This window comes from Pseudophryne corroboree, chromosome 5 (genome assembly GCF_028390025.1).
Source record: "Pseudophryne corroboree isolate aPseCor3 chromosome 5, aPseCor3.hap2, whole genome shotgun sequence".
Classification (NCBI taxonomy): Eukaryota; Metazoa; Chordata; class Amphibia; order Anura; family Myobatrachidae; genus Pseudophryne; species Pseudophryne corroboree.
The window spans coordinates 315,628,798-315,648,371 of record NC_086448.1 but is presented as its reverse complement, the minus strand read 5'-3'; the positions used below and the strand labels follow the sequence as shown (position 1 = coordinate 315,648,371).

General features: G+C 47.3%; 1 protein-coding gene and 1 non-coding gene across 2 annotated transcripts in view; both read left to right on the top strand.

The window, feature by feature from the left end:
* Window positions 1-19,574, top strand: part of CDK13 (cyclin dependent kinase 13) — a 133,568-nt gene that overhangs the window by 40,481 nt on the left and 73,513 nt on the right. The window contains exon 4 of the mRNA XM_063922488.1: window positions 7,249-7,388. Coding sequence (XP_063778558.1) covers window positions 7,249-7,388 — 140 coding nt within the window. The remainder of the gene's footprint in view (window positions 1-7,248; window positions 7,389-19,574) is intronic.
* Window positions 11,708-11,826, top strand: LOC134930130 (5S ribosomal RNA). The gene has a single exon (XR_010178670.1). It is a non-coding gene; the product is annotated as a 5S ribosomal RNA (ribosomal RNA).

The following is a 19,574-nucleotide window of genomic DNA, read 5'->3' as shown; positions in this document are numbered from 1 at the left end:
AGAGAAAATAGGATTTTATATACCTACTGGTAAATCCTTTTCTCATAGTCCGTAGAGGATACTGGTCGCCCGCCCAGTGCTTCGAATTCCTGCATTGTTACTTGGTGTTAAGTATTGTTGGTTGAGCCGTTGCTGAGTCGTTTCATGTTAGCTTGGCTTTCCTTTAGTTATGTGTGAGCTGGTGTGAATCTCAATACTATCTATTTCCTTTTCTCGAAGTATGTACTCTGGCACAGTTTCTAGACTGAGTCTGGTAGGAGGGACATAGAGGGAGGAGCCAGCCCACACTATTAAACTCTTAAAGTGCCAGTGGCTCCTAGTCGACCCGTCTATACCCCATGGTACTAAATGGACCCCAGCATCCTCTATGGACTACGAGAAAAGGATTTACTGGTAGGTATATAAAATCCTATTTTAGTGTTGAGCATTTACATGTCGACCTTTTAACCCTGTTGATCTTTCCTACGGTCTACCTATTCCATGTCGACCTTTTGACCTTTTGACCTTGTGGACCTTTTGACCTTGTCAACTTAATGCATGTCTGCCATTAGTGGTAGACCTATTGACTGTAGACCTTTTATAGTGTATGTATAATAATCCTCACCCAGATTATAGCTCCCTCTGCAATGTTATCCTTTATCAGCTGTTAGAAACTTTTGTCCATTTCAACAATAAGTTGTGTTGTGAAGTTGTGTTTTCTTTTGCACCATTTTCACCAGAGGTGCAGATAGTTATTCCAATCCATGACTGTTTTATCGGCCATGTCAGTTTGTCTTTTAGACCATTTCATAGAGATCATCTCTTCACACCAGCAGTAAATAAATTAGCACTGACGAATGAAAGCTGACTTGCCTCATACCAGTTCACACATTTTTTACATTGCATTTCCGGAAAACACGTATGCCAAAATACCATGTGTCATAATGCCAATTCCTGCATTTTCTTAATGCTGGCAGAACACATATACATTGCAATAAAGATACTGCCTCACTTTCACTAAGGAGAAAATCCCATACTCTGATGAGGCCAAAACTATCAGCAGGAAATTAAAATGAAGAAAGACAGCAGAAAGTGAACTACATTATAACGGCTAATATGTATGAGAACCAGGCAGTAATTCTTCTCAATATCTAATCCTTAAGAAAGATAATAAACACAGATATTCCCTATAAGACTCTGATACTTAAAGATGGTAAAGAGAGGCAGTCCCTATAATACGCAAAGTACAGTAGACAGAGGTAAATTTACTAAGATGGGAGTTCTATTTCTCATGTCCTAGAGGATGCTGGGGTCCACATTAGTACCATGGGGTATAGACTGGTCCACCGGCAGCCATGGCACTTTAAGAGTTTGATAGTGTGGGCTGGCTCCTCCCTCCATGCCCCTCCTACCAGACTCAGTTTAGAAAATGTGCCCGGAGGAGCCGGTCACAGCTAGGGGAGCTCTACAGAGCTTCTTTGGTAAAGTTATTTTTAAGAGTTTATTATTTTACAGGGAGGCTGCTGGCAACAGGCTCCCTGCTTCGTGGGACTAAGGTGGGCGGGGGGGGGGGGGGGAGTAGTGTCCGCCCCGCGGGGTCTGAGCCAATATCTCAGCTGACAGGACACTGAGCTCCTGAGGGGATAGATTGTTCCCCGCCTCAGGGGATCGCTCACCCCAGCAGCATGCCGCCACCCCCTTACAGAGCTGAAGATCCGTGGCGAGTGAGTCACCGGCCCTCCTAGCAAGCGGGGGGGGGCAGTGTGAAGATAGCGGCAACAGGGTAGGAGTGCAGTACTAACTGCGCTCCGGAGGCTCAGCGGTACTTAGTGCGGCGCTGTGAGGGGCGCCCTGAGCCAGCTCCTGAACCCTGCACTGGTCAGCAAGCCTGTCGGGGTCCGTGGATCTCAGCCAGCATTTTACCTTAGGCCAGTATAATCCTTGTGAAGAGTGGGAAGACTTTTTTGGGGCGGAGCTTCTCCTCAGAGCAGACCCAGCAGCGTTCAGCGCCATTTTCCTGCCTGCACAGTGTTGTCCAGAAAGAGCAACTCCCTCCACAGCAACTCCAGCTATGTCTCACGGTAACAGGGGGTTGTAGAAGGTGGGGGTGTTGCATTAAGACTGTGTAACCTATTAAGGTGCACAGTCAGCGCTAGTAGGGGTCTCTCTTTACATTAGGAGCGCTGTCTGTGGGTTGGCTCCAATCTGTGTCTCTCTCTTTCCATTCTTGGGGGTGAAACTCTGTCCTCCCCTGTGTGTGTGTGTGTGTGTGTGTGTGTGTGTGTGTGTGTGTGTGTGTGTGTGTGTGTGTGTGTGTGTGTGTGTGTGTGTGTGTGTGTGTGGAGTGTCTGTGGTCTCCATTAAGCAATGTCAAGTGACTCTGTGTCATATGCTGCAGAGGATATGTCCTCTCAGGATGATCCCATTCCATGTAATCAGGATTGCACTGGGTTAGCACAGATACCAGCAAGGGAGCCTGAGTGGTTATCTTCTATCAAATCTATGATTTCCCAGATTTCAAATAGGGTCGCACAAAATTAATCTGAAGCTCAGGCTTTACAGAACTCTATGGCAGTTTGGCCCAGTTCTGGTACCTCAGGGCTCCCTGCTGTATATTCACATAAACGTGCTCTTGCGCAGATCATGCAGGATAATACAAATACCGACTCTGACACTGCAGACGGTGACAGGGATGTGTTGCGGGGGGCAGCATCTCTTGCTAAAGGGGTGCAGTTGATGATAGAGGCTATTAGAGATGTGTTGAATATTGCTGATACAACACCCGATCAGGTTGAGGAGGCTTACTTCACTGAAAATAAGAAAGCCTCGCTAACCTTCCCTGCGTCAAAGGAATTAAATGCCATTTTTGAAAAGGCTTGGGAAAACCCGGATAAAAAATTCCAGATACCTAAAAGGGTTCTGGTGGCATTTCCTTTCCCGGTAGAGGATAGGAAAAATGTGAAAACCCGCCTATTGTTGACGCGTCAGTATCCAGACTCTCAAATAAGGTGGTTTTACCTGTTCCAGGATCTACCGCCTTGAAAGAGCCGGCTGATCGTAAAATTGATAATCCGCTCAAATCCATGTACACGGCTTCTGGGGCAATACTACGTCCCACTATTGCCAGTGCTTGGATTGCCAAAGCTATAGTAAAGTGGTCAGGCACGTTACTTGGATACTATGGAGAAATGTGATGTTGAATTGTTTTTACGGAACATTTAGGATTCGGGAGGATTTCTGGTAGAATCTATGAAAGACCTGGGTTCCATGGCTACGGGAATTTCTTCTATGTCTGTATCAGCTCGTCGAGGACTGTGGTTGCGCCAGTGGTCTGCCGATGCAGAATCCAGGAGAAGTGTGGAGACCCTACCCTACACAGATCAGGCTCTCTTTGGGGAAGCCTTAGATGCGTGGATCTCCACGGCTACGGCTGGTAAGTCACCTTTTCTTCCCTCAGCTACACCTGCTCCGAAGAAACCCTTTTCTTCAGCTACATCACAGCCCTTTCGGTCTACAAAGCCCAGAAAGGCCAAGCCGTCCAACACCTTCTTTCGGGAAGGTCGGCCCAAGTCCAAGAAACCTGCGGCTGCAGGTTCCCAGGAACAGAAACCTGCTTCAGGTACACCAAAGTCCTCCGCATGACGGTGGACTGCACGCCCCGGAGGTGGGGCCGGTGGGAGCGAGACTCAGGCATTTCAGTCACGTCTGGGTGTCATCCGGCCTGGACCCCTGGGTGCAAGATATTGTGTCTCAGGGGTACAGGCTGGAATTTAAAAATCTCCCTCCTCACCGATTTTTCAAATCAGGCTTGCCAGCTCTGCTGGCCGACAGGATTGTCCTGCAAGAAGCCATCCAGAAGTTGGTGGAGGCACAGGTCATTGTGCCAGTACCACCTCATATGCAAAACAAAGGTTACTATTCAAACATTTCCGTGGTACCAAAACCGGATGGTTCGGTCAGGCCCATTCTGAACTTAAAATCACTAAACCTCTTTCTGAGGGAGTTCAAGTTCAAAATGGAGTCTCTAAGGGTAGTGATATCAGGTCTGGAGGGGGGGGGGATTCCTGGTATCCCTGGATATCAAGGATGCGTACCTCCACATTACGATTTGGCTGCCGCATCAAGCTTATCTTCGATTCGCACTGTTGGACTGTCATTTTCAGTTCCAGGCCCTACAATTTGGCCTCTCCACAGCACCGGTGATGACAGAAATGATGATTCTCCTCTGCAGACAGGGGGTGAACATAATTCCGTATCTGGATGATCTGTTGATAAAGGCATCGTCCAAGGAGAAGCTGTTACGGTCCATAGCTCTCAGGACCCAGCTTCTCAGGGAATATGGTTGGATCCTGAATCTTCCAAAATCTCATTTGGAACCAACCAGGAGGTTGTCCTTTCTGAGAATGATCCTCGACACGGAAGTGCAGATGGTGTCTCTTCCAGGGGAAAAAGCATTGGTGATACAAACGATGGTCCAGGATGTACTGAAGCCAACCCGGGTGTCGGTTCATCAGTGCATTCGCCTTCTGGAAAAGATGGTGGCCTCTTACGAGGCCCTGCAGTACGGGAGGTTTCACGCTCTGTCCTTCCAACTGAATCTCCTGGACTAGTGGTTGGGATCCCATCTACACATGCACCAGAGAATACGTCCGTCACCAAAGGCCAGGATTTCACTCCTCTGGTGGCTGCAACTGCCTCACCTTCTGGAGGGCTGCAGGTTTGGGATTCAGGACTGGATCCTTCTAACTACGAATGCAAGTCTCCGGGGCTGGGGCGCAGTCACTCAAGGGGAAACCTTCCAAGGAAGGTGGTCAAGTCTGGAAGCCGGCCTGCCGATAAACATTCTGGAACTAAGAGCCGTCTACAACGGTCTTCTCCAGGCGGCCCATCTTCTGAGAAATTGGGCCGTTCAAGTGCAGTCGGACTATGTGACAACAGTGGCTTACATAAACCAACAGGGCGGAACGAAGAGCAGAGCTGCAATGTCAGAGCTAACAAGAATCATCCTCTGGGCAGAAATACACGAGTTGGCGCTGTCAGCAATCTTCATTCCGGGAGTAGACAACTGGGAAACGGACTTCCTCAGCAGACACGATCTCCACCCGGAGGTGTTCAAGGAGGTAACAAATCTTTGGGGCGTACCCCAGTTCGACATGATGGCTTCTCGTCTCAACAAGAAGCTTCAGCGGTATTGTTCCAAGTCGAGGGACCCGCAAGCAGTGGCGGTGGACGCCCTAGTGACTCCGTGGGTGTTCCAGTCGGTGTACGTGTTTCCTCCACTTTCACTCATTCCAAGCGTTCTAAAGCTCATAAGGAGAACAAGGGTTCAAGCGATCCTCATTGCTCCAGACTGGCCAAGAAGGGCTTGGTACGCGGATCTTCTGGATCTACTGCAAGAAGAGCCGAGGCCTATTCCTCTTCGGGAGGACCTGCTGCAGCAGGGGCCGTTCGCCTATCAAGACTTACCACGGCTACTTTTGACGGCATGGAGGTTGAATGCCTGATACTAGCTTGAAAGGGCATACCGAACAAGGTTATTCCTACCCTGATACAGGCTAGGAAAGGAGTGACGTCTAAACATTACCATCGAATTTGGAAAAAATATTTATCTTGGTGTGAGTCCAAGAAATTTCCTGCGGTGGCGATTCAACTGGGACGGTTTCTCCTCTTCCTACAAACCGGTGTGGATATGGGCCGGAGGTTGGGATCTGTGAAGGTCCAGATTTCGGCCCTATCCATTTTCTTCCAGAAACAATTGGCTGCCCTCCCTGAGGTTCAGACCTTTTTGAAGGGAGTTCTGCACATCCAACCTCCCTTTGTACCACCTACGATGCCTTGTGACCTTAACGTTGTGTTGCAGTTCCTTCAATCGCACTGGTTCGAGCCTCTACAGGAGGTTGAGGTCAAATTTCTTACATGGAAGGCTGTCACGTTGTTGACCTTAGCTTCTGCTAGACGTGTGTCGGAGTTGGGGGCTTTGTCCTGTAATAGCCCATACTTGATCTTCCACGAAGAGAGAGCTAAGCTCCGAACACGTCAGCAGTTTCTTCCGAAGGTTGTGTCGGCATTTCATATCAACCAACCTATTGTGGTGCCAGTGGCTACTGACTCCTCAATTTCATCAAAGTCCTTGGATGTTGTAAGGGCTATAAAAATCTATATGAAGAGGACTGCTCGTCACAGAAAATCGGACTCTTGTTTGTCCTGTATGATCCCAAGAAAATTGGGTGTCCTGCTTCTAAGCAGACAATCTCTCGCTGGATCAGGTTCACTATCCAGCATGCGTATTCTACGGCTGGATTGCCGTGTCCTACGACTGTCAAGGCCCACTCTACTCGTAAGGTGGGGTCTTCCTGGGTGGCTGCCCGGGGTGTCTCGGCTTTACTTCTTTGCCGAGCAGCAACTTGGTCTGAGTCGAACACGTTTGCAAAGTTCTACAAGTTCGATACTTTGGCCTCTGATCTGAAGTTCTGTCAATCAGTTCTGCAGGAGCCTCCGCACTCACCCTCCCGTTCTGGGAGCTTTGGTACATACCCATGGTACTAATGTGGACCCCAGCATCCTCTAGGATGTAAGAGAAAATAGGATTTTGGTTACCTACCGGTAAATCCTTTTCTCGTAGTCCGTAGAGGATGCTGAGCGCCCGCCCAGCGCTTCGTTTTCCTGCTATCGTTATTTGGTTCAATGCATCTTCGTTTTAGTTGAGTACTGCATTGTTACTTGGTAAGTAATGTTTCAGCGGCTGCTGAGTTTTCAAGCTAAGTTAGCTTGATGTGCCTTGTATATGTGAGCTGGTATGAATCTCGCCACTATCTGTGTTAAATCCTTCTCTCAAAGATGTTGTCTCCTCGGGCACAGTTTCTAGACTGAGTCTCGTAGGAGGGGCATAGAGGGAGGAGCCAGCCCACACTCTCAAACTCTTAAAGTGCCAATGGCTCCTGGTGGACCCGTCTATACCCCACGGTACTAATGTGGACCCCAGCATCCTCTATGGACTACGAGTAAAGGATTTACCGGTAGGTAACCAAAATCCTATTTTAAGATGGGATGTTGCCCATAGCAACCAATCAGATTCTACTTCTCATTTATCTAGCACCTTTTAGAAGATAATACCTGGAATCTGGTTGCTATGGACAACATCCCATCTTAAATAGAACTCCCATCTTAGTAAATTTACCCCATAGTCCCTATATGTATGAGGCCTAATTTTATTTTCCCCATAATGTTTAGGAAGCTATAAGTGTCTCTGTTTCCATCTCTTTCTTTAAGGATCTGTGGCCCACGCTGTGGGGAAATCCATGAGAATGAAATTGACTGGGGCAAGCGTTGCGTGGACAAGTTTGATATAATTGGAATCATTGGGGAGGGCACCTATGGACAAGTCTACAAAGCCAGAGATAAAGACACTGGTAAGAAAATATGCACTATTTTGGATTTCCCTTATGCTAAGATTTCAAACTGTGGGTTTGTATTAGTATGCTAACCTTTGATTATAGCAAAATCATTCTGTTTTATGCTATGTTGTGACAGGAAATGAATTTGGATTTTAGTTGGCTAAATATTAATATCCAGTTTGATTATGCGCATATTTGTCAACGTGAACGAGGTTTAGTACTCTGGCCTGAACAAACACATGACTAAATGATTGTGTGCGGACATGGGTTTCTTTTCGCACACACTAGCAAGCAAGCTATAAGAATACCACATTTCTTAGTTTTTCCCACTAATGTATTGTCAAACTTCATGAAGAGGACTTAGTAATAGTGAATACTGTATCTGCAGCCACACCATCATCTGTTTGCACACACTCCTTTTTTCAAACATATGAACTTTACACCCTCGATAATCAGAAATGTTAACCTTCTCTCAGCATTGATTGAAGACAAAGTGTAGTTAATAGGTACAGATTACAACTCCTGTTGATGTTGTTTTAAAGGTTATTATAGCACGAGAACCCCTTAGAAGTAGCATGCAGGCTCTAACTAGCTGTATAGATAAGAAGAAGCCACTTGCATTTATTTGTTTGAGGTATGAACTCACCATACATCTGCGCTGACAACTGAAATAGAATATTAAAAATATTGCATTATTGAATGGTTTAATTTCCCCTGTTTAGTCTCAGCAACAGTAAACAGCAGGCCTGTCCTGTTTCACCCTTTATTTATACCCTTTGTATTGAGCTCATTGCAGGGAATACATACAATTTCCCAGCGTATGTGATGTTGGTCAAATGACCGACACTGACAGCCCGAAGCAGAGAACCCCGACAGGAGTTGGGTAAGTATGCTTACCCTACCCCCCTAACAATAACCCCCACTTCCTATAGCCTAACACTAACTTTCCCCGCGCAGCCTTACCCTCCCCGGTGGAGCCTAAATCTGCCCCCCCTTCCCACATCCTAACCCTACCCACCCTTCCGCGCAGCCTAAACCTAACCTTCCTACTTCCCGCATCCTAACCCCACCACCCTTCCATGCAGCCTAACTCTAACCCTCACCCTGCAGATTAAACCTAACCTATCCATGGCATAACAATGAGGACCTGATTGTAGCGTTCGGGATCCTGGTGCTGGCATTTCGGTCCATGTTTGGATGCCGTTGTTGAGCAGTGTCGGGATTCTGGCGTCTGTGTTCCGAATGCCGGTATCCTGAATGGATTCCAATTGCATTATTCCCAGAAAAGGGAGATCATGCTCAGCCATATCCATCTACAATGAGGGTCTTGGCTTCCTCATTTTTGTGAACTACTATTAGCCACATTCTCTCTTGGTACTCTGGTTTTGGCTCCAAGAAATGAGTGGCTATTGATCCCCCTTTGTGGGTAACAATTCACGTTATGCACAGCCATGGCCTACTAGGGGGCTGGATAAGAACAAGCACAATATGGGTAATTTTGTTGCGCTGTGGAATAGCTCTGATCTCCCTTTCGATTTGCAGTTTAATTATGTTAAAATCAGAGTTTCATTCAGGCACAAATTAAATCATCTAAACTTTGGACCCCGATCTTGTTTGAACGTAAGTGTCTATATAACTCTGCTGGTCATGGAACCATCTCCAGTTTATATTGCACCATTGTTTCCCTCTCTCCTCTATTGTTAGAACCTTTTGAACAGGCATGAGAACAGGGCCTGGCAGTTTTGCTAAATGCAGAGTGATGGTCTCTTATCCATCAGCTTATAGCCAAGTCATCTAGCAATATTGTGGTGAAGGAAAATGCCTATAAGCTATATACCAGATGCTACATGAACCCTTCCTACCCTCAAGTCTCAGATATGTTTAAGGAATTGTGGACCCGAGTACCTTTTGTACACACATGATGGGAGTGTCCCCAGGTTTCTAGTCTGTCCATGACCTGATCACTCCAATCACCAGTCTACCCATCAAAATAGACAATCTGGTCCTTCTTGGTCCTTTACATTTAGATCAGCAAACAAGTGCTCTGATAAACTCATTCAGCACACTGAATTGCAGATGAATAGTGACCAGTAGAAAGGTTCCCAGCTCTATAAAAATGAATGTGGTGATTGAAATGATCTAGCATGCTACTTTAATGGAATATGGTCAGTAGCCTTCTGTATAACAAACTTTTCATAAGGTTTGGCAGTTCCTCATTGGTTCCAGTGTGACCAACTTATCTACTGGTCATTCTGCTGCTAGAAATTTCCAGATTCCCTTCCTCCTTCCCAACCTGTATATTTTCTACACATTTTTTGTTGTTTAAAATTAAAAATCTGGCAGGTGTAAAAGCTGCTATAGGGTTTTAGGCAGGTGTGGAAAAAATGCTGCAAAGTAAGAATGCTTTAAAAAATAGAAGTGTTAATAGTTTATTTCTCTAACGTCCTAGTGGATGCTGGGGACTCCATAAGGACCATGGGAATAGACAGGCTCCGCAGGAGACAGGGCACTTTAAAAAAGAATTTGGATACTGGTGTGCTCTGGCTCCTCCCTCTATGTCCCTCCTCCAGACCTGAGTTTGAATCTGTGCCCGGACGAGCTGGGTGCTACTTAGTGAGCTCTCCTGAGCTTGCTAGAAAGAAAGTATTTTGTTAGGTTTTTTTTATTTTCAGAGAGATCTGCTGGCAACAGACTTTCTTTTTCATCCACTAGGGGTCACTGGAGTACTCTTGGGATATGGACGGCTTCCACAGGAAGTAGGCACTGAATAAATTAATTTTGGGACTATACCTCCCCTCCATATCCCTGAGTACCTCAGTGTTTTTTCTGTGCTCGACACAGTTAGTAGGCTTGTGGCTTTGCTGCCACAGAGGTCCACATTTCATTGGATTTTCAACATCCCTTCCCCCCCTTCCAATAGGCGTGGGTCCGGGATAAGTGAAGGCTGCTTTAGCAGCTGTGGGTGTTGGACCTCTCTAAAAAGAGCTCCCTCACTACCACCTGCAGGACTAAAACCTGCAGTAAAGGCTGGACGGAACTTACAGAGAAGGCCCGTCATAGCCCTCACCACAGGGTCCAGGTATGTTGAACGGGGCGGTCAGCTCACGCTGCCGCCCCACTGTGTGGGACACTGTGTGTGTGTGTGTGTGTGTGTGTGTGTGTGGCCCAGGCCCTCGATGCCGCTTCGGGCTCCCTCTCCACCATAGCCCGGCTCCGTGTATAGAGAACGGTATACGGAGCATGGGGGGGACACACAAATGAGAGTCAAAAGGCAGGTTTCTTAGCCTAGTGAGTAACCTTGCTGTCACAGTGATGTTCCCTGCACATAGAAATGTCAGGGTCACTGGATAAAATCTCATGATTAAACTCTTATTGATAAGGGAATACAGCAGAGCTGCATATGTTTTACAAAAAGCTATGAAGTCTTTGTTAAAGCAAGATTAACCATGTTTCCTGTTGTATTTCCAGAATTTCCTGTGTTACATCTCTCCTCCATTGAAGGCGCAGGGGTGTTAAGGGGAATTTGGGAGCAGGCATATGGCTGGCGTGCACTGCACTTGGCCAGATATAATAGAGACACCTTAGTGCTATTTACTGAGTCGTGCAAGTTGTCGGTCTTTGTTTTGTTTTGGTTGTATTGTCTGTCTGCATGAGTAAGACACCAGCAATTACTAATAAGCAGTTTCCCTGCCATGTCTAAAACATGGATATACATAATTATTTATATCATAACTGTTTATAATGATATTATCCTAAAGACTGCAAATAAGATATGTTATAACAATTGTAAAGCACATGGTGCTTATAAAACAGTATCTGTGGAGCCGTGTGAGTTCACTCACCTGCAGCAGCTTTGGCTTAAATCACTTGGCCACACACTGGATACGCCCAATCTCATCTGATTTTGGAAGCTAAGCAGTGTTGGGCCTGATTAGCCACCTGGGAGTACAAGGTGCTGTAGGTATTTTTTAATCTACAGCCACACCACACTGGATACGCCCAAACTCCTCTGAGCTTGGAAGCTAAGCAGGGTTGCATACTGTTTTACCATCTGGGAAACTGGTGATCCAACTAGATTGCATACTAATACATGCTAGTTTAAACTGTTAAAAATAGCTCAGTTTGGGCTTACACTATCAATATAAACCTACTATAGGTTTTACAGTCAGGATAGCTCTCCAGAGCGCGCTCCCGGCGCCGGCCACTAGAAGGGCCCATTAACTAAGCTGTGGTCAAGCAGCAGTCATCTCAGGTTTTAAGCCTGTGAGAGGTCACATTTAGTTCAGACTTGTAAAAATGTGTTATACCTGTGTATCAGGATATGTGTATAGGGGATCTACAGCCACACCACACTGGATACGCCCAATCTCAACTGATTTTGGAAGCTAAGCAGTGTTGGGCCTGGTTAGTACTTAGATGGGAGACCACCTGGGAATACAAGGTGCTGTAGATACTATGTATGTGTGTATATATATATATATATATATATATATATATATATATATATATATATATATATATATATATATTATTAAAGTCTGAACATGTGTGAATATACATTGTTGTATATATGTATATATAATATGCTGACATTAAAAGTCTATTTTGCAGTAAGCAAGAATAATTGATCAGCACTCAGTGCTTACTAACACTATCTGTTGAGCACTGCAAACATGGCCACACCACAGCAGCTTTGCTTATTGTTTTTACAGGTGGCTCTGTAGCCAAGTGGTTAGGCTTTCCGGCCACAGTGAACATTGTGTTTGCATGAACACTGGTTCAGATCCTGGTTTAACAGGTGTTTAAAAAAAAAAAAAAAAAAAAGGACAATTTTTTTCTTTTAATGTTACTTCCTGGTTCTTTCTCGGAAGTTGCTGCCCTACAACACTTAGACTCTGGAGGAGCGGGGTGGTGTTAGGAGTTTAATTTATTAATTGTTTTTGTACAGCATGACTCTACAGGAAGATTCACTATTGCTGGTAACCACATGCACGGTAATGCAGGTTTATACACACGTTATTTCCGTGGTGTACTTACTGGTTGGAGTACATGATCTCTTGCACTTACATGTGCAGCAGAGTACTGCAATGGATGCATGCTGGGCCCATAACCCAGAGGTAGGCAGATTGAAACTATCCTCTGCTATATGCATTTATGCATAATCAAACAAGCAGCTTCGCTGCAAAGTCGGTCACACAGTGTGTCGGACAAATACGAATCTGGGCCAGTGGCGCAATGTATATCGCATCTGACTATGCATAACAAGATTGTAGGTTCGTCTCCTACCTGGCTCGTTTAAATTGCCGTGATCGTATAGTGGTTAGTACTCTGCGTAAAGACTGCACAGCCAGTTTCAGTTAGATTGTTGCGGTCGTTTGCCGCCAGCCCTCATAGCACCAGGCCAGTACGTCAGGTTCTCAGCGAAGGCTGAACAATTTCCAATCAGAGACAATTGCATTTATGGGGTGTTTTACTACATATCGGAGTATACCCTTCACAGCAGTAGGGCTGTTGCTTCGCCCTGCTTTGGTAAGGGTTTGAGGTAACAAGGCTGTAGTGGCAGGGCATTCCAGTTCAGGTTTGCCCTAAATAAAGACCACCTTACACTTCTTGCTGCCTACAGCTTCTTTGGACGTTGGCAGTTGGTTCTTGCGTTTCTAGCTTCGCTAGTAGCGCATAACGTCCACTTTGGCTACGTTCCTAACAGGCGGAGTCGGATTCCAAACGAGATAGATCGCAGACCAAGTGGGGAGGAAAATCTGATTTCCTACCATTGTCTACGCGAATTTCTGAATGATTCCGTCTCAACGACTTCAATTCCTAAGTATGATTCTCAATACGGTAAATCAAAGAATTTACATACCCGAACAGAAAGTACAGGTCATTCGTCATCTGGTACAATTAGTGCTCAAGCCACGCACAGTCTCGGTCACTTGTGCATTCACCTATTAGACAATGGTGGCGGCTTTCGAAGCGCTTCAGTTCGGAGGACTTCACTCACGTCCTTTTTCAATTGGATGTGTTCGCACAGTGGTCGGGCTCGCATCTGCAGATTTACTGCAGAAGTGAGGTTGTCTCCAAGGACCAGAGAGTCTCTACTCTGGTGGCTCAAAGTACAGAATCTAACCGCAGGGAAACGGTTCGGTGCCTGGAATTGGATAATTCTCACGGCGGACGCAAGTCTCAGAGGTTGGGGAGCTGTAGTTCAAAATTATCAGCTCCATGGTCTCTGGGCGGATCACGAAAGATTGCTGCCTATAAATGTCCTGGAACTCCGGGCAATTTACAAGGCGCTACTATAAGCAGTGCACAGGCTGCAGGCTCAGGCTGTTCAGGGCAATGCGGGAGGTACAGATGTGTCCACATGCTGCTCCAGAAGTGGAGTTACCCGCAGGTGGACCTGATGGCATCTCGCCGCAATCATCAAACGCCCCAGGTCGTGTCCAGAACGAGAGATCCAAAGGCAGTGGCGGTGGATGCTCTCTCAATCGCGTGGCCATACAGTCTCGTGTATCTATTTCCACCGTTTCCGCTGCTCCCTCTGTGGCTAAAACGGATCAAAGGAGAGTCCGTCACAGTTATACTAGTGACGCCTCTTTGGCCTCCGGAGAACTTGGTTCTCGGATCTCCGCGGTCTACTCGCAGTCTGTCTTTGGCCGCTCCCACTACGCGATTTAGCGCAGCCACGTTTGACGGGGTGGCTGTTGAGACAGCCCTCTTAAGAAGAGAGGGCATTCCAGAATCGGTTATTCCAACCATGTTACGAGCTAGGAAGCCGGTTACGGCAGCTCATTATTACAGATTTTGGCGTGCCTATGTAGGTTGGTGTGAAGCTCTGAAGTTTCCGACATCATCTTTTAAGTTATCCCGTCTTTTGTTATTTCTACAGATGGGGTTAGATAGAGGTCTGAGTTTATCCACACTAAAAGTGCAGATATCGGCGGCGTCCATTTATTTTCATAGTAGATTGGCCCTATTGCCGTCGGTTCACACCTTTTAGGCAGGGTATCCTCAGAGTTCAGACTCCATTCACTCTACCTACTGCGCCATAAGACTTGAATCTGGTTTTTAGATTTCTTAGTCTTTTTATTATGAACCCTTACAACAAGTGGATATTAAATTTCTCACTTGGGAAAACAATGTTTCTTTTAGCCTTAGCGTCAGCAAGGCGTGTTTCAGTTTGGGTGCTTTGTCATGCAAACCACCGTATTTAGGTTTCATGATGACAGAGCGGAATTCCGAGCAAATTCTGTTTGTTTTTACCAAAAGTAGTGTCATCTTTTCACATCAATCAACCAATAGTAGTTCCTATGTTAACAGGAGACTCTGGTAGGTGGATGTGGTACGCGCATTACGCATTTATGTATCCCGAACGTCGACCGTTTGTAAGACGGATACGTTGTTTACTCTCTATGATGCTGCCAAGATGGGTTGGCCAGCTTCTAGGCAGACCTTATCCAGTTGGATTAAAGTGACCATACGTCAGGCTTACCTTCATGCTAGGTTACAGCCACCTACATCGATAACAGCTCATTCCACACGTGCTGTGAGAACATCATGGTCAGCGAGTCGTGGAGCTTCTACGACACAGCGTTGCCGGGCGGCTACATGGTCTTCGGTGCACACGTTTGTGCGCCTCTACAAGTTTGATACGTTTGCGGCATCAGCATCTAGCTTTGGCCGCCTAGTGTTACAGGTGCCAAACAGCTCTCCCGCCCGCGGGTGAAACTTTGGTACGTCCCAAGAGTACTCCAGTGACCCCTAGTGGATGAAAAAGAAAATAGGATTTTGGTACTTACCAGGTAAATCCTTTTCTTTGAATCCATAGGGGGCACTGGACGCCCACCCAGAGCAGTTTACCCGGTTTGGGGTAGGTTCAGTAGATCTTATGGTAACACACTTTCACCGACTGGTTCAGATTAACAAGTTATGGTGTCAACTGTTTAGTTGTCAGTAATGTTGGGTTAACTTTATTGTTGTCCGTTATGTTATATGTAATGCTCAATTGTCAACCTCTCTATCGCTCCTGTTCGGCTCAGTAAAAAACACTGAGGTACTCAGGGATATGGAGGGGAGGTATAGTCCCAAAATTAATTTATTCAGTGCCTACTTCCTGTGGAAGCCGTCCATATCCCAAGAGTACTCCAGTGCCCCCTATGGATTCAAAGAAAAGGATTTACCTGGTAAGTACCAAAATCCTATTCTCTGCTACGTGGGACTGAGGGGAGAGAAGCAGCCCTACTCACCGAAGATAGGTCCTGCTTCTTAGGCTACTGGACACCATTAGCTCCAGAGGGATCGTACACAGGATTGCACCCTTGGTCGTCCGATCCCGGAGCCGCGCCACCGTCCCCCTCGCAGAGCCAGAAGTCAGAAGCCGGTGTCTGAAGCAAGAAGACGTCAAAATCGGCGGCAGAAAACTCCAGTCTTCATATGAGGTAGCGCACAGCACTGCAGCTGTGCGCCATTGCTCCCACACTAACCCACACACTCCGGTCACTGTAGGGTGCAGGGCACGGGGGGGGGGGGGGCGCCCTGGGCAGCAATTAAGAACCTCTTGGCAAAAAAGCAGCATATATACAGTTGGGCACTGTATATATGCATGGGCCCCGGCCATATTTTTACACATAAACGCGGGACAGAAGCCCGCCGCTGAGGGGGCGGGGCTTCTTCCTCAGCACTCACCAGCACCATTTTCTCTCCACAGCTCCGCTGAGAGGAGGCTCCCCAGGCTCTCCCCTGCAGAATCACGGTAGAAAAGGGTAAAAAGAGAGGGGGGGCACATAAATTTGGCGCAAAAACAATATATACAGCAGCTACTGGGTTAACACTAAGTTACTGTGTGACTCCTGAGACATATAGCGCTGGGGTGTGTGCTGGCATACTCTCTCTGTCTCTCCAAAGGGCCTTGTGGGGGAACTGTCTTCAAAAAGAGCATCCCCTGTGTGTGTGGTGTGTCGGTACTCTTGTGTCGGCATGTTTGACGAGGAAGGCTATGTGGAAGCAGAGCGGGAGCAAATGAATGTGGGGACGCCGCCGACGGCGCCGACACCCGATTGGATGGATATGTGGAAGGTTTTAAATGATAATGTTACTTCCTTGCATAAAAGGTTGGATAAAGCAGAAGCCTTGGGACAGCCGGGGTCTCAGCCCATGGCTGATCCTATGTCGCAGAGGCCGTCAAGGTCTCAGAAGCGCCCACTATCCCAAATTGTTGACACAGATGTCGACACGGATTCTGACTCCAGTGTCGATGGCGATGATGCAAAGTTACAGCCTAAAATGGCTAAAGCCATCCGTTACATGATTATAGCAATGAAGGATGTGTTGCACATCACAGAGGAAACCCCAGTCCCTGACAAGAGGGTTTATATGTTTGGGAAAAAAAGGCAAGAGGTGACCTCTCCCCCTTCACATGAGTTAAATGAGTTATGTGAAAAGGCTTGGGAATCTCCAGATAGAAAACTGCAGATTTCCAAACGGATGCTTATGGCGTATCCTTTCCCGCCAACGGACAGGTTACGCTGGGAATCCTCCCCTAGGGTAGACAAAGCTTTAACACGCTTAACCAAGAGGGTAGCCCTGCCGTCACAGGATACGGCCACCCTAAAAGATGCTGCGGATAGAAAGCAGGAGAGTATCCTGAAGTCCATTTATACACATTCAGGTACCCTACTAAGGCCGGCGATTGCGTCGGCCTGGATGTGTAGTGCGGTAGCAGCATGGACAGATACCTTATCTGAGGAACTTGATACCTTGGACAAGGATACTATAGTACTGACCCTGGGGCATATAAAAGACGCTGTCCTATATATGAGAGATGCCCAAAGAGACATTAGCCTACTGGGCTCTAGAATAAATGCAATGTCGATTTCTGCCAGAAGGGTCCTGTGGACTCGGCAATGGACAGGCGATGCCGACTCAAAAAGGCACATGGAGGTTTTACCTTACTAGGGTGAGGAATTGTTTGGGGACGGTCTCTCAGACCTGGTCTCCACAGCTACGGCTGGAAAGTCAAATTTTTTGCCATATATTCCCTCACAACCTAAGAAAGCACCGTATTACCAAATGCAGTCCTTTCGATCACAAAGAGGCAAGAAAGTACGTGGTGCGTCCTTTCTTGCCAGAGGCAGGGATAGAGGAAAGCAGCTGCACAATACAGCTAGTTCCCAGGAACAGAAGTCCTCCCCGGCTTCCACTAAATCCACCGCATGACGCTGGGGCTCCACAGGCGGAGCTAGGCCCGGTGGGGGCGCGTCTCCAAATTTTCAGCCACAAGTGGGTTCACTCCCAGGTGGATCCCTGGGCTATAGAGATTGTGTCTCAGGGATACAAGCTGGAATTCGAAGAGATGCCCCCTCACCGTTACCTCAAATCGGCCCTGCCAGCTTCCCCCTTAGAGAGGGAAATAGTGTTAGCTGCAATTCACAAATTGTATCTTCAGCAGGTGGTGGTAAAGGTTCCCCTCCTTCAACAGGGAAGGGGTTACTATTCAACCATGTTTGTGGTACCGAAACCGGACGGTTCGGTCAGACCCATATTGAATTTAAAATCCCTGAACATATACCTGAAAAGGTTCAAGTTCAAGATGGAATAGCTCAGAGCGGTCATCGCAAGCCTGGAAGGAGGGGATTTTATGGTGTCTATGGACATAAAGGATGCTTACCTTCATGTCCCCATTTATCCACCTCATCAGGCGTACCTCAGATTTGTGGTACAGGATTGTCATTACCAATTTCAGACGTTGCCGTTTGGTCTGTCCACGGCACCGAGAATATTTATCAAGGTAATGGCAGAGATGATGGTGCTCCTGCGAAAGCAAGGGGTCACAATTATCCCATACTTGGACGATCTCCTCATACTTGGCGAGGGCCAGAGAGCAGTTGCTGATCAGCGTAGCACGCTCTCGGGAAGTGTTACAGCAGCACGGCTGGACTCTGAATATTCCAAAGTCGCAGTTGATTCCTACAACTCGTCTGCCATTCCTGGGCATGATTCTGGACACAGACCAGAAGAGGGTTTATCTCCCGATGGAGAAGGCTCAGGAGCTCATGACACTGGTCAGAGACCTATTAAAACCAAAACAGGTGTCGGTACATCACTGCACGCGAGTCCTGGGAAAGATGGTGGCATCATACGAGGCCATTCCCTTCAGCAGGTTCCATGCGAGGACCTTTCAGTGGGATCTGTTGGACAAGTGGTCCGGATCACATCTACTGATGCATCGGCTGATCACCCTGTCCCCCAGGGCCAGGGTGTCTCTCCTGTGGTGGCTGCAGAGTGCTCACCTTCTCGAGGGCCGCAGATTCGGCATTCAGGACTGGGTCCTGGTGACCACGGACGCAAGCCTCCAAGGGTAGGGAGCAGTCACACAGGGAAGAAATTTCCAAGGTCTGTGGTCAAGTCAGGAGACTCGTCTTCACATAAACATCCTGGAACTGAGGGCAATATACAACGCCCTACGACAAGCGGAGACCCTGCTTCGCGACCGACCGGTGCTGATTCAGTCAGACAACATCACCGCAGTGGCTCATGTAAACCGCCAAGGCGGCACAAGGAGCAGAGTGGCGATGGCGGAAGCCACCAGAATTCTTCGCTGGGCGGAGAATCACGTAACTGCACTGTCAGCAGTGTTCATTCCGGGAGTGGACAACTGGGAAGCAGACTTCCTCAGCAGGCACGACCTCCACCCGGGAGAGTGGGGACTTCATCAAGAAGTCTTCACGCAGATTGCAAGTCGGTGGGAACTGCCACAAGTAGACATGATGGCACCCCGCCTCAACAAAAAGCTACAGAGGTATTGCGCCAGGTCAAGAGACCCTCAGGCGATAGCTGTAGATGCTCTAGTGACACCGTGGGTGTTCCAGTCGGTCTATGTATTTCCTCCTCTTCCGTTCATACCCAAGGTGCTGAGAATCATAAGAAGAAGAGGAGTGAGAACAATACTCATTGTTCCGGATTGGCCAAGAAGGACTTGGTATCCAGAGCTGCAAGAAATGCTCACAGAGGACCCATGGCCTCTGCCTCTAAGACAGGACTTGTTGCAACAGGGGCCCTGTCTGTTCCAAGACTTACCGCAGCTGCGTTTGACGGCATGGCAGTTGAACGCCGGATCCTAGCAGAAAAAGGCATTCCGGAGGAGGTTATTCCTACGCTGATAAAGGCTAGGAAGGACGTGACGGCAAAACATTATCACCGTAT